Here is a 20612-nt window from a genome sequence, read left to right on the forward strand (position 1 = left end):
CGACTTCTTCGTGTCACGTTCGATAGCACGGACGATGTCTAATTTTTCTTCTATGCTGAGCACCCGGCGTCTTTTTTATCCGAGCTTCGGAATGCGTGAGTCCTCGCTTGCACGACGCCACAACGCTCTCTGGCACGGCGGCACGGCGTTGAAATGATGTTGATGTGGCTTCACGCGCAAGCACACAGGGCGCTTGGAGGCTGTTGTTCCGATCTCTGAGGTTTGTTGTTCTGCCGGGCCGCCCGATAAAGCCGACGCACCGCCGTGTTTGCGCGACGAAAAGTGGAAATGCTACGTTTTAACCGATGCGTACGCAATAAGCTGGTACGGTTTATGCGGATACGAAATACATTATGTCCAATGGCCGCTGAGTCGGGGAATTGACTTTACTACTTTTAAACCGAAACTACTGTTTTAGCTGCTACGGTTTAACGAGGTTTTACTGCAATTGTATCTGTTATTTATTGTTAAAAATGTTATTGTGAGCTACCATGCAACAGACAATTGAGAAATTCTCTAGGCAATGTGTTCTCTGCGAGTGCGTTGCACTCCCCATCTTGGATGCTAAGCCGTACAGGACATGGTGGTGAGCACAACAAAGGTTGGTCTCGGATGCCAGGCAACGTGTGACCTTTCTTCATTGTCTTGGGCTCTAGGCCAATGAAGAAAGGTCGCATGGCCTCCGAGGGGCCATGCTACACACCTCATTTTTTGCACTTTCATGATCACTGGTTGTACACAGAATGGTAATGAGGACAAAGCATTGCAGCAAAAATGTTTTCTTCCCAACTGTCAGCTACGTGGTGGCACACACAGTGAAGTGCCTCTTGGGCATGGCGAGGAATTTTAGTTCTGTGGTGCCATACTAGTGGAATCCACTTCAAGCTTTCGTAAAATATGGCCATCTTGTTGGAAAAAGTGCATTTAAATCATTTTTGGCATTGAAGCTTCAGATGTCATAAATATGCCCACAATGCTCTTTGGACTACCAACGTGAATGCACACGCTGAAAGGCGTTTGTGTTCTTGTCGAGACAGAGGATTTTAATCTAAAACTCTTAACTGGCAACTCGCCTTATTCAAAATATAAGAAATCTTTCAAAGACATCTAATCTGACGTTTCAAACATTTGTAGTAGTTCAGAGAAATAAAACTTGCGACTGCAACTTATGAAGAGGCATAGTCGCCTTTTATATCTCTATTTAAATTCGCACACTTGAGAACGCTTTTCCAATACACACAAACCATCATTTTGTGCAGATGAGAGCAGATTACTGTGACTTTACTGTGATTACTGTCCCAGTTTGGTTGGTGGGATCAGGCTTATGACATGCTTAAGTGAAAATGACATTCAATTAAACATTTCCTTTATTTCTACATGCCTTTCAACATAACACACTGCTTCACTGCAAGTGACCTAATAAAGTCTAGGCACCTGAAGATTGACATTTTGTATATTCTACCTGCGGCATAAACAATAGCGGAATGAAAAACATTTTCTTATATTTTGCAATCACATTTACATATTGCAGCTGGCAGTAGTGTGCCAACAGTACAGCAATATCAGCTCGCTATGTCGAAACATCGCAAAACTAATATCTCAATCCCCAGGGATATACGCCACTGAGCTGCCCCATGTGAAAGACTCAATTACTGCAAACAGCAGTTGTGAGTTCTCTTGCAGCTTTTTTCCTTTGGCAGTTCACTTCTTTCAGGCTGCTGCACAATCTTGTGCCTGGCACTTTTGAAGAGCACACATCCGCAACCTGGCTGCCGTTTCTCAAGCTTTTACATCTTTAGCCTCGATCAGCCAAGTAACAAACTCCAGCTGCAACTATCCATTCTCAACTCTGATGGTGAGCATCTTATTTTTCCATACTGCACCGAACTAGCATGAAGCTAGCTATATCTGGCCTCGCAGCCACTGTGCTGAAGCCTTTTTTTACCCTACTGCACATCAGTCTGCACAGGCCAGAGAATTTGCTCAACCAGGGGTTTACTGCATCAGAAAGTAGGTGTGGAGTAGTGGGCAAGATACTTGGCTTGAATACGCATAAGTGCATGGTTTGATTCCCCACACCAGCGAACAATATTTAAAGAGAAGCTTCTTTTGCGAACCTCCCCTGAATTTTATCATTGTGGGTGCTGCTGCTGTCTTGCCAAATGACTCATACATAAAAAAAAAAAAGAATTACGTGCCTGATGGAGGGATCGAACCTTGGTCTTCCAGCACAGCAGCCTGATGCTCTAACCACTAGGCCACAATCACTTTTTTTTTCTCTTTATTGTAGGCCACAATGACATACATACTTCTACTGTGCCAACGCCAACAATGGCAGTTTTCTTTATGCCAAAGACGCAGGAATGAAATTGACAAATTTATAACCATTGATTCACTTCTTTATAAAAGCTTCCAAGATGTGAATTGGACCTGAGTTTTCTTTCTTACATTGTATGAGAAAAACTCAAAATTCTTGCGAATGGATGGACACATTCAGCCTATTCCCCAGCTCATAACTGCTATTTGCAGTAAAATGGTCGAAATGGGTGGCAAGTCTAAACAGAACGATGTTTTCTAGTCAGCTGCACTTGCCACATTTACAACCGTATTGGCTCAATCCTGTACCATTTGAAAATGACTAATTGCAGTACTGCATACGAACTGAAGCCTAACAAATGGTCAAAAGCTCACTGACATATGAAAGGCACATGAGATTGGTTGTGTGACTGCCAACACTGAAAAGCACTACAATCATCAAGTACACTAAATTCTTCCGACACCAGAATTGCTTTATCTGAATTGCAATGATGCGGTCCTAATTCCCAGTCTTAAAATGAACTACAGTAGACCTATAAGCTCAATTCTATGACTAGCCAACAGTATGAGAACATTAATTTACCATCTATGAACTCAGCGTGCTTGCGTTCACTTGAATGTCAAGTAAGGTGGGCAGATTACCAAGGTCCCTTTTTCATCTTGAAGAATAAAAATTCTGGAATATTATGTGTCAAGATTGCTATATGATTATGAGGCAGTATGAATTTCAACCACCTAAGGTTCTATAATGTGTGCTTAATGCACAGTGCACAGGCGTTTCATAATTTCACTCCCAGCGAAATGTGGCCGTTTCTGCCAACATCTTGTGCTCTTGAGTTTAGCAATGCCATACCCACTATGCCACCACAGTGGGCTTATCTCAAAGAGTGCCTTTATAGCCGGTGCATCTTTTGTACCAACATGAGAGTTTACTTCGTCATCTCCGCATCAATGGAGCCAGAACTGTAAGCTAATGAAAAAAGTCACAGAACTGCCTGAAGAAGTGCCAACAGTCCTCTGCTTTCAAATGCTCTACTTGGGCCACTGCAAGAAAGCCAAAAAAAAAGTCACTGCCGTACTATAATGTGTCTGGCCTCACTATATCCCATGCTGATAGCTGTTTCAGAAGACGTGAGAAAACAGGCAAATTCCAAACATTCATCTGCAATAGGTGACTGCCTGTTACCAACTTATGCTGCATCAGACCCAAACCGTTGAATTGCATTCCAGGGTTTTACATGCCCAAACCACCATTTGATTATGAGGCATGCCGTAGCAGGGGACTACAGATTAATTTTGACCATGAGGGGATCTTTAACGTGTCCCCAATGCATGGGACATGGGCGTTTTTGCATTTTGCCCCCATCAACATGTGGCCATGGCTGCCGGGATTTCATGCTGTGACCTCATACTTAGCAGTACAACACTGCAGCTGCTAAGCCACCACGGCGGTTCAGACCCAAACTACAAAGTGGGTCTAGTGGAAAAATAAGAAAGGATATAGATCGGAGGAAATAAGACGGGAAGGCGTGTCATGGCAGTTTACAATAAAAATGTGGGGGTAAGCGTTTGCACTTGTGTGGCTATGTAAATTTGTATGCTTGAACCTGGCCAGAAATGCCAATAATCCATTTACCTAATAACACAGTGAAGTGTAGTTGTAGTGGATGCAACATAACAAGCTATGTTAGACAAAAAAATAAAAAATTAACAGCACTATTTGCATCCACTTTTTAAAAGAATACAATAATTAAAGAATTCCAATAAAATGCCAATAAAAATGCCGCATGGCAAGTAAAAAGTGTTTTTTTTTTCTATGCTCACGTGTGTGTTCTGTTAACTTGTGCTGCATTAGGATGAATTTTTCACCTCACTACAGCTGCCTTAGTGCCTCCTTGGGTTTAACAGAATACTGCATAGAACAAAATATTGCTATTTCAATGAATTCAGTATAAATGAATGTTTGCTGAGTACGTCACTGCTATGTGACCTTTCCTTTAAACCTACCCTATCCATGATCAAAAAGAAATGTTAATCTCGTAACCCTCCAAGTCACCACTGCTTCTCTGCTAGCAAATTCTAAAATTTGTCCAACTGCGCAGTGTTTCCAGTTGCTTGCAAAGCTTGGTTAAAATGCTAAGCACTAGTCCCTGGCACCAACAAAGGACACTAAAGAGAGAAAAACTATGTAGTTTTGAGCCGACTACAGCTTGACTACAGTGCTGGATGCATCGTCAGCAAGTATGAAGTGGCACCCAAATATTGAGGTCCATCATGAATGAGGTAGCTTCCACTGTAACATGTAAATATAGTGAGTACAACAGTACTTCATCTAGTGATATAGCCACTGCATGTACAGTACAAAGTTTCGTGTCTCAAAGACATCTTTTTGCTTCTAGTCAGCGGCAAAGTAGAGCAGCGGGATTGTTGTGCAGCACATCTATTTGGCCGTTTCTTCTCTGCAGTGCAAAGGCTAGAAGTAAATATCACCGGTCTATTTTAAGATACTTTTCTTGCTCCATGTTGAAGATATTGTTTTCTACCAAGTTGACTCACAGCAGGTTGACGTTTTCCTCCGCAAACAACCCTCCATAGCACATTGCTATATTTTTGCTTTGCTGTTGAGAAACGGGTTTAGGTTCTGGAGCTTGGTATGTTCTCTAGCAGATATAAACTTACAAAATCTGAGCACGTGGTCAAGGTTCAGGTAGCTGTTCCAAAACGATGGGTGGAGGACACTATAAGTGTGAGTCAAACTGCTAAAGCTTCAGGTAAATTGATGCTTTTACTCAAATAAACTGACTTGCAATGCCCATCAAGGGGCAATTTAGCAATGCTCTCAAAAGAACTTCATTGCAGTGGATATAGCTAGCTGCTTGTGCATGGAGAGACGGCATATATATTTATGCTGCAGCAACAAAATTTTCTGCCGTAACAGCAAAAAAGTATTTTTGCTTTTTGAACATGAAACAGACAACATTATGTACAGCATCTAGTTTTTCATGTTGTGTTCAAGAGACACCAAGTTTTTTCAAAATGGTCTCGTACCAATTCCAGTTAGCCTCCTCCGTAGTTTACATTGCTAGTCGATGCTTGTAGTATTATGAACAATTTTATCTGTGTGCTTTAATTAGAAAGTTCTTGCTCCTTGTTGCCTACGCATCTGCACTCTTTGTACAAAAACAAGTTTCTTGCACTGTTTGTAGTTGGCATTAGCAAATACCTCTCGCTGGTGTGCTTCTGTGGATCAAATGAAGCCACATACACTTAGGCATCGTTCCAAGGCAAACTACTCCCACACACAAATTATCTGTGCCTCTTGCATGCTGCAGTGTCTCTTCGAAAGCATTGCAGGTCATTGCTGTCAGGTTGCAGTATGGTGAACTGATGCTTGACAAGTCATCTGCAATGCAAACCTGCACCAGGATCCTGCACAGTGCTGAACACCACTGCACTATGTGATGCACTTTTTGAGAGTACTGTCAATCTGATGCACGTTTCGTTGCCTTGTCTTTACTGTCCATGGGCGGTGGTTCTTCTTCCGTATACTCAACCTGAAAGAAATCCCAGGCACTTGAGTGCAAGCCGTAATTTTTTGCCAGTGAGCTTGCAAAAGGCTGGTACTTGAAAACAAACATGGATTCCAAGATTTGTGATTTCATCTCTGAAATTGTCTGCTAAATTTTGCGAGTACAACATTTGGGTCATTCCACGCCAACTGTCCCAACCTTGGCGCTCGACCATCAGCGTTTTCTTCGAAAAAAATTGAGGACTATCTATTTAAAGCAAGAAGTCTTTCTGTAAAACATTTTTGCGAAAAAAAAAATTTCAGCCCCGCTAGGAACTTGTGAAATTTTTCAGAAAGCTCGAAAGTATGGGTTGTAAAACGCATTGTCAAAAATTTTTTTCTTCTTAAATTAGGCGCGCACACAATTTTTCATTGAGAATTAAGATAGGCTTTCCACTTAAAAAAGGTTTTATCGATCTTTACATTTCCGTGACTTTTTTATACGGCACTAAGTATGCAAAATTTGGTGCATATTGGGATTTTTTTTGCAGAAAGACAACTTTTACCGGAAGGTTATATTTCAATGTAACTAATTGGCAGCAAGTTGTACTGAAATAATAAGCAAGTTGTAGTGAAAAATAATTTGGGACGAATATAACGTGAAATGGCTTGTACAGCTGGCGACAAAGTTGCAAAAAAGTTAATTTTAGCATATGTTCAGACGTAAATTTAGCATTGAGGTGGTCGGGGTAAAAATACGCTACATAGTGTATTTATTAGAAAAACACATTGTCTACAAACTGAGAAAGTTTTATCAAATTACTTTTTGTTTTAAGCAAGAAAAGAATTTTTGAATTTGTGTTATGCCGGTCCGTGCGCTTGCACGTGTTTCCCCTTCGTAGGTAAGCGTCCTAGCGGTAAGTAGGACTTGCGTGGACGCAAAACTTCCTGAGTCGATGGAGGAACATCTAGACAGGATAATCATCTCCTCAAGTGTTTATTTGAATGCTTTATTAGAAATTATTAGCCTAGCCAATGAAAAACGCGAGCCCCAATAGAACGCATTTAACCGGATGTCGCCGTACACCGATGGCCTGCACAGCGTCGTCACGCGGCATCGGAAAGTTACGCCGGTGAATACAGAGTGCAGTTATGTGCACTACGATTTAGAAATGGACGAAAAATTTGTGATTAAAAAAAGAATTTGTTGCTTTATTACGGCAAATATGTAGCAAATATCAGCCAACACAATCGTGTTCTAGCGACCATGTTTCTTCTGGAAAAAACAAGTAGCAGACGAAACTCTACGATGCTCTAGCAGGCAGACGTACTAGCAGACATCCTTGGATCATTGCAAAGGAAGGCTGTGAAATTTTCCGAGTGGTGGATATCTCCTGTGTGGCTTGCACATTGAGCAAAGGCGGCTCTTCAGTCGGTGATATGTAGCAGTTGTGCCATTCGAGAAGCTCTGTTCATGACATTACCTGTACTTGTCACACTTTTGTGAAGGCCCTTCTATTTTGTCATGGAAGCGCCTACTCTTCCTTCGGCACCATGCTACGAGGGCGCTAACGAAGGTATGTTTTTTCTTTCGGAGAAACCTACACTATTGAACACACGACTTTATTCTTAATCTATGGTAATCGAGGGAACTTCATAGGGTAGCGATGACTTTCGTTTACTAGCACCCAAACAATCGCTATTTGTTTGAAGTGGTCTATGTCGAGCGTCGAGGTTTCATTTCTTCAGCATTCGCGTATGTATTACTTTGTGAAACCAGCATATAAAATCCGGAATGCCCTAAAGACCAAAAGCGACCAGACACTGAATACGTACTTTATATCGATTGCTTGTTCTTGTTTTTAAGAGTCCACTAAGGATATTTTTAATAAATGAGAGCATCATGTTAATGGAGTGACATAAAATGAGTGACATAAAGTTAGTGAAGTATGTTGTGTATTGATCACATAGTTACGCTAAATATAGTAAGTATGACTGGCATAGCAGTGGACCAATGAGAAAAAATAGAAGCCTGAGAGCACATAGTCAAAAGCTCATTTTCAAATAATCACGTTTTTATTTAGGGACCAGGCTTATTGGCCTCTCCGTTACAATTTTCTTCACTATGGCTACTATGGCATTTATTTTGTGGTTTATTTTTTCAGACAGTACTGCAACCACACGCGCCTATTTTGTTACCCAAACAGATGGAACTTTTGTTTCATATAGTACACTAGTCTATACACATAATTGCCTGTAATTGCACATGTAATTACGTAGCCATTCGTGATTACTTCATATCACGGGAAGGGGTGCAGTGCATGAACAGAAAACGCAGAGTAGAAGGAGTACACTAAACACATTTGCATACCGTCTTTGTGCATGGCCCACCTCTTAGTATGAACGGATGCACAACTAGCCAATTAGATGTATTGCTGGACTCTTCAATTAGTAGCATGCCAATAAGAATGCCTGCCAATAAAGACGCGCTCTTGTCTAAGAGTACCTTTCTGAATCCAGGTGTTAAATATTATTAATGCATTCAATGTATATGTAAATTACATGAACTGAGTAGTTATATTGCACTCGTATCCGTAGCAGAGGGACGCAGCTTAGTGTCTATGGCATTGTTCAGTTGAGCTCAATCAATGTCTTGCTTTCGAGCCCCGCTGTAGAGTCTGCATTTCAGTGAAGGCAATATGCAAGAGCACTCGTGCAGTTGGTCGAAATTATTGAGTACTACCCCTACCGCACACCCCACAATCAAGTCGTTGTTACTGCATGTAGCCATGTCTTTTAGCAAGGTTTTCGGCAGACTGATGACTCGTTAGGTTCTGTCACGAGACTTCACGTGCTACTGAAGTCAAAAGCGATCATAACTTTGTCTCGTATTCGCTGAATAAAAAGAGTGAGTAGATAAATATATCATAAAATTATACACGTCACTGTTTCTTTTCACAGGTGTTTCGCTTCCACCGTGCTCCCTCGGACCTAATGGATGCCACAAAATAACCCAGACTAAGCAGAAGTACTTAGTCAATGTTCAGGACCTCACCGAGCCGCAACGCCGCTTACTTACTCTTCGAGCAAAGCAGAAGCAAGGCATCGAAACAGTGTGTGGCCATCATTACATGGTGTACTTAAAGAAGTACACGTCGCTTATAGCATCAAAATGGTGCTCAAATCCATTTCTGGAGCATACAAAGAATTTCCGGGGACTTCAGTGATCACAATGTCTCTTGTGAACATGCAACCATCCTTGGGATTAATTCCAGGAGAGAGGCTCTGTCAGCGCTGTCTCCGTCGTTGTTACCACTCAAGACCAAGAGAAACCCCAGAGCAACAATCGCTGGGAGTTGATGTGCAAGTTGAAGCTCAGGCAGCAGAGTCTCCAGAGGATGACCGACCGGTGATAATTCCAGATGCAGTCAACGAGGCTCTCGTAGCCGTAGGTGCGAGCCCTCTTAGAAGAAAACGGGCATGGGGGCGCAGAGAGTTTTATGTACAGAACAAAGCAAAAAAACTGCGAATGAATTTGAAGGAAACAATGCACACCTATCTTGGTCTCAGCGAGACATCCACAGCAGTGAAGGAAACAGAACAAGACATTCTTCTCGATGACTACGTGTCATTGATGAATGAACTAAAGACCAAATTCATGCAAGATGGCCCCCGACAAAATAAAATCCAGATTCTAACATTGGCTCCGCAATCCTGGTCGCGGAATAAAATTATGAGCTTCTTTGGCGCGTCTGAGCGATAGGTACGTGAGGCATTGAAACTCAAGTCCAATTCCGGAGTCCTGAGCGTGCCGCCACCGAAGAAAGGTCGGCCTTTAAGCAAAGAAGTTACTTGTTCAATCCAACAATTCTATGAGGATGAGTCAGTGTCCCACTGCCTTCCGGGAAAAAAAGACGTGCTGCGTGGTCATCAAAAGCGTTTGCTGTTAATGAATTTAAAAGAAATGTTCAAGAATTGGAAGGAAACATCAAAAATGACTTGCGGTTTTTCTACGTTTGCCAGCCTTCGACCCGCACATTGCGTGTTAGCAGGAGGATGTGGCACACACACCGTATGCGTCTGTATGCAGCATCAAAATTTTAAGCTTATGCTCCACGCTTCTGGATTGAGAGAGACCTGTGAGGAGCTACTGGGAACAACAGTGTGCCAACTGGACAGTGAGCCGTGCATGTTAGACGACTGCAGCAGTTGTCCAGGAACAAAGCACATCGAAACTCTGCTCAAGAACAGCTTGAATCTTGACGCCGAGCAGAACGAAAGCATAGTGGTTAAACAGTGGGTGAGCGGAACGCGGTGCAGACTCGAATCACTTCTGCTTTCTTTTGATGAGTTCTTCGAAAGGTTCTTGGAGATGCTGAAGAAACTTAAAGGTCACCATTTTGTTAATAAACAGCAAGCACACTATTTTAGACAGTTGAAAGCAAAGCTAAGCAACAATGAAGCAGTCGTGGTAATGGATTTTGCCGAAAATTATCATTTCATAGTACAGGATGCGCCACAGCAGTTTCACTGGGTCAATATGCAGGCATCGTTGCATCCAGTAGTTATTTATTATCGAGCCACGGAAGGCAGTTGTGATCCAGTTTCCATCATGTCCTTCGTTGTGATTTCTGACAGTCTCGATCACGACACAACTTCCGTCTTTGCGTTCCAAGAAGCAATACTAAAAATAGTCAGACAAGATTTTCCTGCAATCACCCACATTCACTATTTTTCCGATGGGGCTGCTTCTCAATACAAAAACAGAAAGAACTTCATCAATCTTTGCCACCACAAAACAGATTTTGAAATTTCAGCAGAGTGGAACTTTTTCGCTACTTCACATGGAAAGAGTGCTTGTGACGGTGTAGGAGGAACAGTGAAACGTTTAGCAGCGAAAGCAAGCCTACAAAGACCGTATGAAGATCAGATTTTGACACCGCACCAGCTCTTCACGTGGACACGAAATAATATTCTCGGCATCAGGGCAATATGGGTACCAAAAAACGCTATTGATACAACAAAGCTACTCCTCGCCGAAAGGTACAAGCATGCGGTTCCCATCAAGAATACTCGCAAGTACCACTACTTCAAGCCCACATCAAAGCATGCTCTTCAAGTTGGTCTGACTTCATGCTCAAAATTGAAGGAAATCATTATCTCCAGAGAAAATCTATCTGCTTGAATAGTTCGTCGTCCACACACGATGGTTTGAGCGCGTTTGCAAAAGGAGCAGTTCGCCATGAACCAAAGCAGTGCACAATCACCTGAGTACGTTGTCGCACTTATTTGTCTTAAATGCGCTGCACACCACAGGCCAATTTATTTTTTCTGTGGTCTCTTTTCCATGTGAGAGAAGTTGTCCACCCTGGGAGGCGCATTTGTTATTGCAAGACCTCGGATGCCATGGAGGAAAGAAACAAAACACGAGTGGCTCGACGTCACGTTTTTGAAGCCCGAAGTGCACCCATGTTGGTGTGCTATCTTCCTTTGCGCCTCCAATCAGTGGTTCTGCAGCTCGACGGAGCAGATGGGCGCGAAGTTTGAACTTGCATTGTTACGAAGCGCCGGAAGTGTGTGCTGCCGACGCGGGTCAAAACAATGCCTACGAAACTTCTCCAGCAGTTTTAGCGAAGCAGACGCTCTTGTTTTTTCCGTGGCACGTTGAAGAAGACGACGAAGACCCGCGCCTTTATTGCTTGAGTGTATATGTTGCTGGCTGACACTCACCCTCACAGACCCAAACACAACTTTCATGCTTACACACCACACTCCAAATGCAGCTTTTTCCGTGAACAAAATCTGCTGCGAAAAAGACACCGGCGGAAAAATCTTATCTAACTTTTCAGAGACCGAGAACAGCAGCAAAAGCTTCGGGAGTGCAGTTGCTATGGCAATGTTGACATATGGGGTACCTAACCCAATGCTCCTTTGTGAAAAACAGCACGTGACTTCCGCCACACTCTCTCCAATACGTTCATGCTGGTCGGCGTCTCTCCTGGGTTACCTCCATGTCGGATGCAATAAACAATTTCGAAATTAATAGCACGCGTTTTTTTTATTCCTGCCTTCCGACATATGAAAGAATGAGTGCGACCACTCAAAACAGGCATATACGAAAAGACTATTAAGCAGAACCGCGAAGAAAAGTATCTGATGCCCTTCTTATTCTATAACGCAAAAGTGGGACAGTCGAAACTGTAATCCTTCTGGAGGCGGATCTGCACGAGTATTTCCACGCTTCAGCATATATAGTGTGACTTCTCTGGCAGATGTCACCAATAAAAGTTCTGATGTTTTGCTAGAGCCAGTACAGAAATACATGGTAGCTGTAGGTACCGGAAATGTTTGCACTTGAAATCTCCCTCCTTTTATTTAAACCAATTATTGCGGCCTGCTAATGCCTAAGAGACGTCATTCTTACGTTATTCTGAACATTGCTGCAAGACCATCAGGGGAAGTGCAAACATTTAAACATACGATGTTTCGTGTGAAAAAATATAATGCATCTGAGGAGCATATGAGCGTGTTTTAGGATTATAGCCGCAACCTTTTTACAGTCGATAACTCGAACGAGCCTTCCCATTTTTTTTCTTCAGTTATAGCAGACTGGATGTTAAATCCTGCGCTTCACAAAGGTCAGCGCACTGCCTCATTCGGTCTGAATTTAACATTTAACTACAAGAAACACAGAGAGGGTGAGCTACTAAACGTCTTTATTTATTTTCATCATCTTTTTGAATGCAGTATGAACTTGAGCATGCCAAAACATTTAATGACGAGTCGACATCACTCCTTTAACATCATTGCCAACATGGTCGCTAGAACACGATTGTGTTGGCTGATATTTGCTACATATTTGCCGTAATAAAGCAACAAATTCTTTTTTTAATCACAAATTTTTCGTCCATTTCTAAATCGTAGTGCACATAACTGCACTCTGTATTCACCGGCGTAACTTTCCGATGCCGCGTGACGACGCTGTGCAGGCCATCGGTGTACGGCGACATCCGGTTAAATGCGTTCTATTGGGGCTCGCGTTTTTCATTGGCTAGGCTAATAATTTCTAATAAAGCATTCAAATAAACACTTGAGGAGATGATTATCCTGTCTAGATGTTCCTCCATCGACTCAGGAAGTTTTGCGTCCACGCAAGTCCTACTTACCGCTAGGACGCTTACCTACGAAGGGGAAACACGTGCAAGCGCACGGACCGGCATAACACAAATTCAAAAATTCTTTTCTTGCTTAAAACAAAAAGTAATTTGATAAAACTTTCTCAGTTTGTAGACAATGTGGTTTTCTAATAAATACACTATGTAGCGTATTTTTACCCCGACCACCTCAATGCTAAATTTACGTCTGAACATATGCTAAAATTAACTTTTTTGCAACTTTGTCGCCAGCTGTACAAGCCATTTCACGTTATATTCGTCCCAAATTATTTTTCACTTAGAGTACAACTTGCTGCCAATTAGTTACATTGAAATATAACCTTCCGGTAAAAGTTGTCTTTCTGCAAAAAAAATCCCAATATGCACCAAATTTTGCATACTTAGTGCCGTATAAAAAAGTCACGGAAATGTAAAGATCGATAAAACCTTTTTTAAGTGGAAAGCCTATCTTAATTCTCAATGAAAAATCGTGTGCGCGCCTAATTTAAGAAGAAAAAATTTTTTGACAATGCGTTTTACAACCCATACTTTCGAGCTTTCTGAAAAATTTCACAAGTTCCTAGCGGGGCTGAAATTTTTTTTTTCGCAAAAATGTTTTACAGAAAGACTTCTTGCTTTAAATAGATAGTCCTCAATTTTTTTCGAAGAAAACGCTGATGGTCGAGCGCCAAGGTTGGGACAGTTGGCGTGGAATGACCCATTTATAAAACAGTTTCTTCATTCTCCTGTTAGTTGAGAATTGCTATGTTCATAAACAAATCAAAGAAGTAATGACTTGGGTGTTGTCATAACACACAAGAAACCATAGCATGTACTGGTAACATAGCCCAAGTATACATACAATATGATGAGACAAGAATGGTCAAGTAGTGACAGTTTAACTTCAATGAGGAACCTACGTGCCCCACGTGCAAACATAAAGCAAGCATTAAGAAATGGATCATTACAGGTCCTCACAGTAGCCTTGTCTAGCAACAGACCTTTATTTAATTCTTGTTAATTCTTACTTAATTCTTACACTTAATTCTTGTTCTGATTGCAAGTGTTTCATGGCTAATGAAGACGCATAAATTGTTCATGCCTTCTTACAATAAGTCATGGACAGAGTAAAAATTGCCAGTATAATTTCTTTTTTCTTTTGTTGTAGCATGCTGGACCACTGATATTGTTTTGGTCAAGCGGCCCCTCACCAGGCCCCATCACTAATTTTGGTTATACACACACTGTAAGCTGTAAAACGCTATCTAAGAAGTATTTCTCCAAAATAATTTTTTCGGTCGGTTCATTATTGGAGGAGATAAAACAAATTAACTGTCCTGTTAACGTGCCACCAGGAGGCGAGCGCTGCTGACAATGGAGGCACCTGTCTCTCTCTCTCGACATAACGTTCTGAAGTAGTGTTCTATTCTTGTCTTCCATACTGGAGCTGAAAGACATGGAGCCCCACCTTCCACGCTGGATGACTAGCTACGGTTAGTGACGAAACATGCATGGCGAAGAGGCATTTGTATGTGTGACCGTGACTCTTTGGTTGGGAGTGAGGCTGCCTCAAGGAGAAGGCATACAATGTCTGGTTTGAAATTTCAGTTCTTTTTACGGCATGTAGCGCCATAAGTTAAAGCAACTGAAACAGTAATTGACAAGTGTTGTGGTTGCGCTGCTTCTACATAAGTTGGTTACACTTCTTCACTTATGTTGAAACTTCCAGAAATCTAAACACTCAATCAAAAGCAGCTTATATATTTCCTGATTTCATAAACATGCTTTGTACTTACTTGTACAAGCCCTGACAGCAGAGCATACGAAAGCATGGCAACTGTGGCCACACCGACTGATATCAGTGAGTTGAGCCACGAGAAGGAAAACTCCTCTGTTGACACCTTTGAGGCTCCAGAGTCTCCGCTACCGGTATCTGCAAAAGAGTGAAGCAAGCGTCACCTGTAACCATATGATGCTTATTGCAAAGTGTGCAGAAAATATTTTCCCTCAGGGGTTTCATTTTGCAGTAGTAAATTTAGTGGCTTTCAAATTTTATGTGATGCAACAATAATCACTGATGTACTATCAGCAACCCGCCAGAAACAATAATCCCTAACTCAATGATGAGAGGGAGGAAAAAAAAAGGTTCTTTTGATGTGCACAAAACTGTACCAGCATGTTAGCACTGTAGACATACATAATATATTGTTATCCCATGACATGCATGGAATCAAACTGGCTGCTGACAACATATAAAATGAAATCACAATTGCCTAGTGCCTCGATGGAGGGGTTGTCTCCAGACATTAAGGTGTAGCTTCTGCTCACTAGTTTGCTCAGTGACTGCACAACTGACAAAGGAGTGTCATAAGCAATAATGACCTTGTTTGTGGATGCTGACACTGGCTTGCACTGGCTACATTGGTCAACCTCCAGCATGAGCAACACTGATCGGAAAGACCCACGCCATATAATAAGAACCAAAAGACCCTTATTGTGTTGTCTGCTCCATTCCAACACCTATTGTTCCATATCAACATGCATAATGTTCACAACAGAACATTTACTCATAAAGCTGAAATAGCATAGAGAACATGCCCTACTAGACAGACATGAGCATGGCACCAAACCACTTAGGTAACTTGTACAAGTGCATGCTGTGTAGTTTGGTAATGGAATGTATACAGATTCATAACATCACTGATATTATAAAGCATGGACTTTTCTGTGGAATAATTTCTGTCATTGGTTCCACGTAGGTTTGCTTGACAAACTTGTCATGCGAACAGAAGAGGCAAACAGAGGCGGCACAAAAAAACTGCTCATTTTGTTCAGTGTGTATGCATTACAATCTGCCTGCCTTCTAACAAGAGTTACCAAGTGGGATGAAAGTCTGTCCTGGGTCAGCTATGTTTTCTTTATACAGCTGCAACCTGGTGTGACGCACGGTAGCACAAAATCAAGACAGTTGGCCGACCATGTAAATGGTTGGCATTAAGGATGCTGCAAGATACTGTAGCTGCACACAGATTTCTAATGTGATGACAAGTACTGTGGAAACAAACACAAGTGCATGCACACACAAAATTATACTGCAGTTATAACATGGCTTGACTCTGCATGCAGTAAAGTATAGCACTAGCAGATACTTATAAAACAGATGCTCATAAGCTGTTCATTCATTGCATCTACAATTTCTGCTTAGCTCTCATTTACTGCTCATTGGTATTGCAACCTTGCAAAGAGGTTGTGCGCTCTTGACGACCTTGCTTGACTGCCACCAGTACACCCTGCTGCATGACATTTTGTGGTGCCTGAAGAAGTCAACTTATGAAATAGTGTACATGCGCTCTACGGTTGGCTTTTTTTAATGGCTCAGATGCTTAGCGGCCGAGCCTGCTACATAAAAACAAAATAAATCTTTCAAGGGAATCATGCAAATGCATCACCTGCTAAGCTGTAAATCGAGGTGACAAACGAGTGGCGCTGCCCATATGTAATAATGCAGAAGAACCCACCCTTGACAGAGAAGTACCGCTGCATGATTCTGGTAACAAATGCTGCCAGGTTGTCACATGCCTTGAGGTGGTTCTGCAAGGCGCAGCTTGGAAATGGTGCACGCAGCAAAGGCGCCAGGTGGGCAAACACGATGGCATCCAAGGAAGTGGGGCTGGAATAGCATTGGCACAAGTTGGCAAATTCATGCACTTGGTAGCTTGTAAAAGTTACGTTTTATACCAGAAGCTTGAAAATCACAATTAGCACTGCCAAAACATGAAAAATTTCTCAAATCATAGGAGAAAATATGCTACTGCAAGGGAAAAAAGAGATTAATTTTTTGTGGTGCCTCAAACGCATTTTTTTTTTTTCACAGTTACTCATTTGGGCTTTCCAGTCTTTAGCCAAAGGATGTTCATGCTGATACATTTAATTGCTGTGAAGTATGTACTATTTATATGAAAGTAAAGTTGCACACATGGCAAGAAAGCAAACAAATGAAAAAAGCACAGAGCAAAACTATGCTGTTCATTATCCTGTTCTGTATTGCATTGTGTGATTTATAGAATTGATTGCATAAGTTCAAGACGCACATCACGGCTCTGTGCAAAAATCACTGGAACTGCTTACATGGCAAAAGATCCATAAAGTTTATGTTAGGTCCCTAATGTAAGCAGTCAGAGTTGCATGTCATTTCTTTTTTTACTTATTCTACACCACCAATTTTTTGCAATATATATTGCCTGTTTAGGAAAACTATCAGAAGGGTAGTTAAATGTTACAATGATTTCATTTACTTGCAAGTTTTTTTCAAGTGTGGCAGTACCTTTTGTGGCCATACTTGGGTGAAGTGCTCGATATGAGTATCAAGTGACAGCTCCACAATAGTGCTGAATTCTCACAAATTTCGTGTTTGTGTAAAGCAAAACAGTACAAAATTGCACTGGTTGCATATTATAGTGTGGGCTCAAAATCTAAATTCTACACTTTGTGCTGTAGAAATATATGCTTTCTCATGGCATATATGCTTTTTCATGTAGAAATATATGCTTTCTCACAGGCCCTGTGCCATGTAAATTTTTGAAGCCAATACTACAGCCTAGTAGTTCTGAAATACACATAACGCAATATATGGCACACTGCCTTACACCTTTTCTTAATTCTTGCATAGATGAGATACCACAGCCCTTGCTGATAAGAGTATTAAAGTTTCCCAATGCTGGAAACCAAAGGCATTTGAAAACTACAAATTATGGAATACTTATGACCTAACTTAAAATATTCTGCAAGGCTTTCTTTCTGGTGCAATTGGCATACAAGTCACTCACCTCTGGCCAAAGAAAAACGGTTCTTTTCCAAGCCGCTGAGATAGTGTGGTCATGCACTCTTGTGCTTCCTTGAAAAGCTGAAAGGAATCATTCACATTACTTCCAACAGCACTAGAAGCCCAAAGAAAAATAGATGGGTGCATGGCTATGAATAAACCTGAAGCTCATTCTCCTTAAAAGACTTCTGTTGAGAGACAAATCCACTTCAAGCATAATCTACAGTATCACTTTCCAGAGAAAGTCATGGAAGTATGGCAAAGCACAGCAACACAAGAAAGTACAGCAAGGTATTACTTGTGTGTCTTACTATTAAAAGTTACCTGAATTTGCCAGGTTATCAAAACAACAACTTTTAAAGATGAAAAGCAGAGTGCTTCTTGCGATGACTAATGCATGAACACTGATTTGCATTCATGTAAACCATAAACAGTTTTAATGACAAAGGTTCACTGTGGGGGCACATGTGTCACTTTGCACAACTTTACAAGCTTATTTACAAATAAATTTGAACTATAAGGAATAGTAATATGCTTGTTTCTCTTTTACATGGCTTTTTGACATGCATCGTGATACCACCACACGTTAAGATTGGTTCTCAGTTCCTTTAAAGCTGACAGTTAAGGAATGTACACTAACCGCAATTTGTGCCTGGTCGCCTTCAAGGTCAAAGCCCTGCAGCTTTGAGTTGAGGACAGTAGTGGCAGCACGCTGCATTTGTCCAGGGATTATGTAGTTAAAGGGAAAGCCCAGCGCCTTAGCGTACCAGGGCCTTGTCAGCTCCACAAAGTTCTGGGCATCGACCCACCACTGGTAAAGCTGGAATGGAAGAAGGCATTTCCTTTGAAGCTAGCATGAAGCTCCAAGAAGTAGCACTGGCTTTCATTTATACTTCACAGGTAAAGGAGGTTGAAATCACCATTTATGAGGCCATTGTACAATAAAACATAATGTGGCAGCACGTAGACAAATGGAACATAGTGCTATGTGCATTTTCAATCTATTTGTAAGGTGCTGCATTTTGCTCCCAAAAGCATGATGTGCACAGTTGTATGTATATAGCACTACAAGCTGGCGCCCCTAGTCACTAAACTTGGACTACATGTGTGAGCTAGTGGAGGGCCTTGGTGAGTGTAGATAGAGGTGCAATTAGTGTGATAGTATGTGCATGTGCAGATTCGTCTATGCTGATATATACTGAGTCTGATCTAGCAGAGACAAACCTAGGACGTGGTGTCGGAAGTGGCTCTGCATGCAAAATAGCAAGTACATATAACACATAGCACATCACCTTTCAACACTCGTAGCATAGAGTAGTTACAAGTTTGTCACAAGATTTTAACCAACCAGTTACAAGTACAATAATTGCAGAATGAAATAACTTACCAAGCTAAATGTTGAGCATACCGCCATAAAGTGTGAAAAACGCTAGAAAAGGGTAAGGCGTGCAGACACGGACATAAGAGAAGTGGACGTCCACTCCACTTCTCTTCTGTCTGTGTCTGCACGCCTTACCCTTTGTTGCATTATGAATCCTTACCAGCTAGCCCAGCTTTCTGTCATTCTAAGTGTGCAAAGCTACTCTCAGCTAATTCCAGAAAAATTAAGGCGCTATATTTGACATTTTATCATGTACCTTCCCATTCAATGTCTCTTTTGATTTGATTGTATGGTTCTTTAGTACAAGTTTGTGTAGGCTTATGCCAATATCCTTAATGCTTTTTTTGCACCCTGCCCACTTGTGTAATACCACAATGTAGCCCTTAAGGGAAACTTGAATGACAGTGACAATCTTAGTGACATGTTAAATTTCTTATGATGTACGTGACCCATGCTTGAAGCAATAAGAACCACGTGAGACACAAAATATATGCAACATGCAAATTCTTCACATCCTAGAGAACAAGTTACACGTACCAAAGCGGGCTTGAGTTTTTGTCTTAGCATGGCAATGTAAGCCTTTGCATCTGAGGCTTGTTGTGGCGTCATCTGCACATCCGCGCTATAATTCTGCAATCGAAAAAGAGAGAGAGAGAAAAAAAGACGGGGGAGGTAAATGCACTATGCTCCGTAACTACTATTCCGTGTTTCCTGCCTGTTTTCGGAGGTAGGCCACGACATCTTGAAACTTGGTGAGCTTCGTCTCAGGTCCATGCCGCATCACGGGCAACGATCCTGCAACGCGATTTCGTCATAACGATGGTAGCCAGCAAGGCGAATTTCTAGAGCACAAGTTCATCGCTTCGCACAACAGCAGGAATTAGTCGCAAGCAAAGCAATTTTTGCCAGCGGTACGTACCGAACCACGGTCGACGGACTTCTCTAGTTTTCAGTGGCGCCCCGGAAAACTTTGCGTACGCCTGTGCAGAAAGAAACAAAGAAATTAGCACATTGTAAGCAGCAAAATTTCTGCACACAGCGCGTACGTGAAGTTCGATTGGGACAGATGCGAATGAATTACCATGACTTCCAGGCACGCAGTGTCGATGCTGGGCAGCCCCCAGTCACCTTTCCAGATATACACCTCCATCGCATCGACTACGTGAGCAACCTAAGCGTAAGCAACTGCACCGATACAGTAAGCAGGGGCACACGCTTTCATAATTACGTTTGCACGCTAGAAAGGACAGGATAGCATATACAGCACCGCCCTGCAACACAACTCAAAAGACTCAAACAGCTCGCCGGAGCAGCCGAAGTACCAGCGGAGTGCGTGCGTATGTTTGTGCTGACCTCGATGTCGTTCCGGTCGCTGGATGCAAAAGCAGTCCGAGAGCGTACGAGTCGGCGCTCAATCTCAAAACAAAAAAG

At 41.9% G+C, this 20612-nt stretch overlaps 1 protein-coding gene across 1 annotated transcript; it reads right to left on the reverse strand.

The window, feature by feature from the left end:
* Nucleotides 1-1349: 1349 nt before the first annotated feature.
* Nucleotides 1350-20503, reverse strand: LOC135918345 (metaxin-1). Its single transcript, XM_065452054.2, has 9 exons — nt 20263-20503; nt 20101-20161; nt 19897-19976; nt 19719-19811; nt 18441-18620; nt 17805-17881; nt 16497-16648; nt 14775-14911; nt 1350-5870 (listed from the first exon to the last, which is right to left on the reverse strand). Exons 1-9 carry the CDS (start codon nt 20329-20331, stop codon nt 5799-5801), a joined length of 921 nt encoding a protein of 306 aa, XP_065308126.1. The 5' UTR covers nt 20332-20503; the 3' UTR covers nt 1350-5798.
* Nucleotides 20504-20612: the final 109 nt, after the last annotated feature.

Source organism: Dermacentor albipictus, chromosome 1, assembly GCF_038994185.2.
Source record: "Dermacentor albipictus isolate Rhodes 1998 colony chromosome 1, USDA_Dalb.pri_finalv2, whole genome shotgun sequence".
NCBI lineage: Eukaryota > Metazoa > Arthropoda > Arachnida > Ixodida > Ixodidae > Dermacentor > Dermacentor albipictus.

What these genes read in the sequence shown, in the direction of transcription:
- LOC135918345 (XM_065452054.2), bottom strand. Translation starts at nt 20,331, where the DNA reads ATGGAGGTGTATATCTGGAAAGGTGACTGGGGGCTGCCCAGCATCGAC. An exon ending in TGGCCTACCTCCGAAAACAG is followed by an intron (nt 19,812 to 19,896) that starts GCAGGAAACACG and finishes TTTCGATTGCAG; the next exon opens with AATTATAGCGCGGATGTGCA. An exon ending in CCGTTTTTCTTTGGCCAGAG is followed by an intron (nt 16,649 to 17,804) that starts GTGAGTGACTTG and finishes ATGCTATTCCAG; the next exon opens with CCCCACTTCCTTGGATGCCA.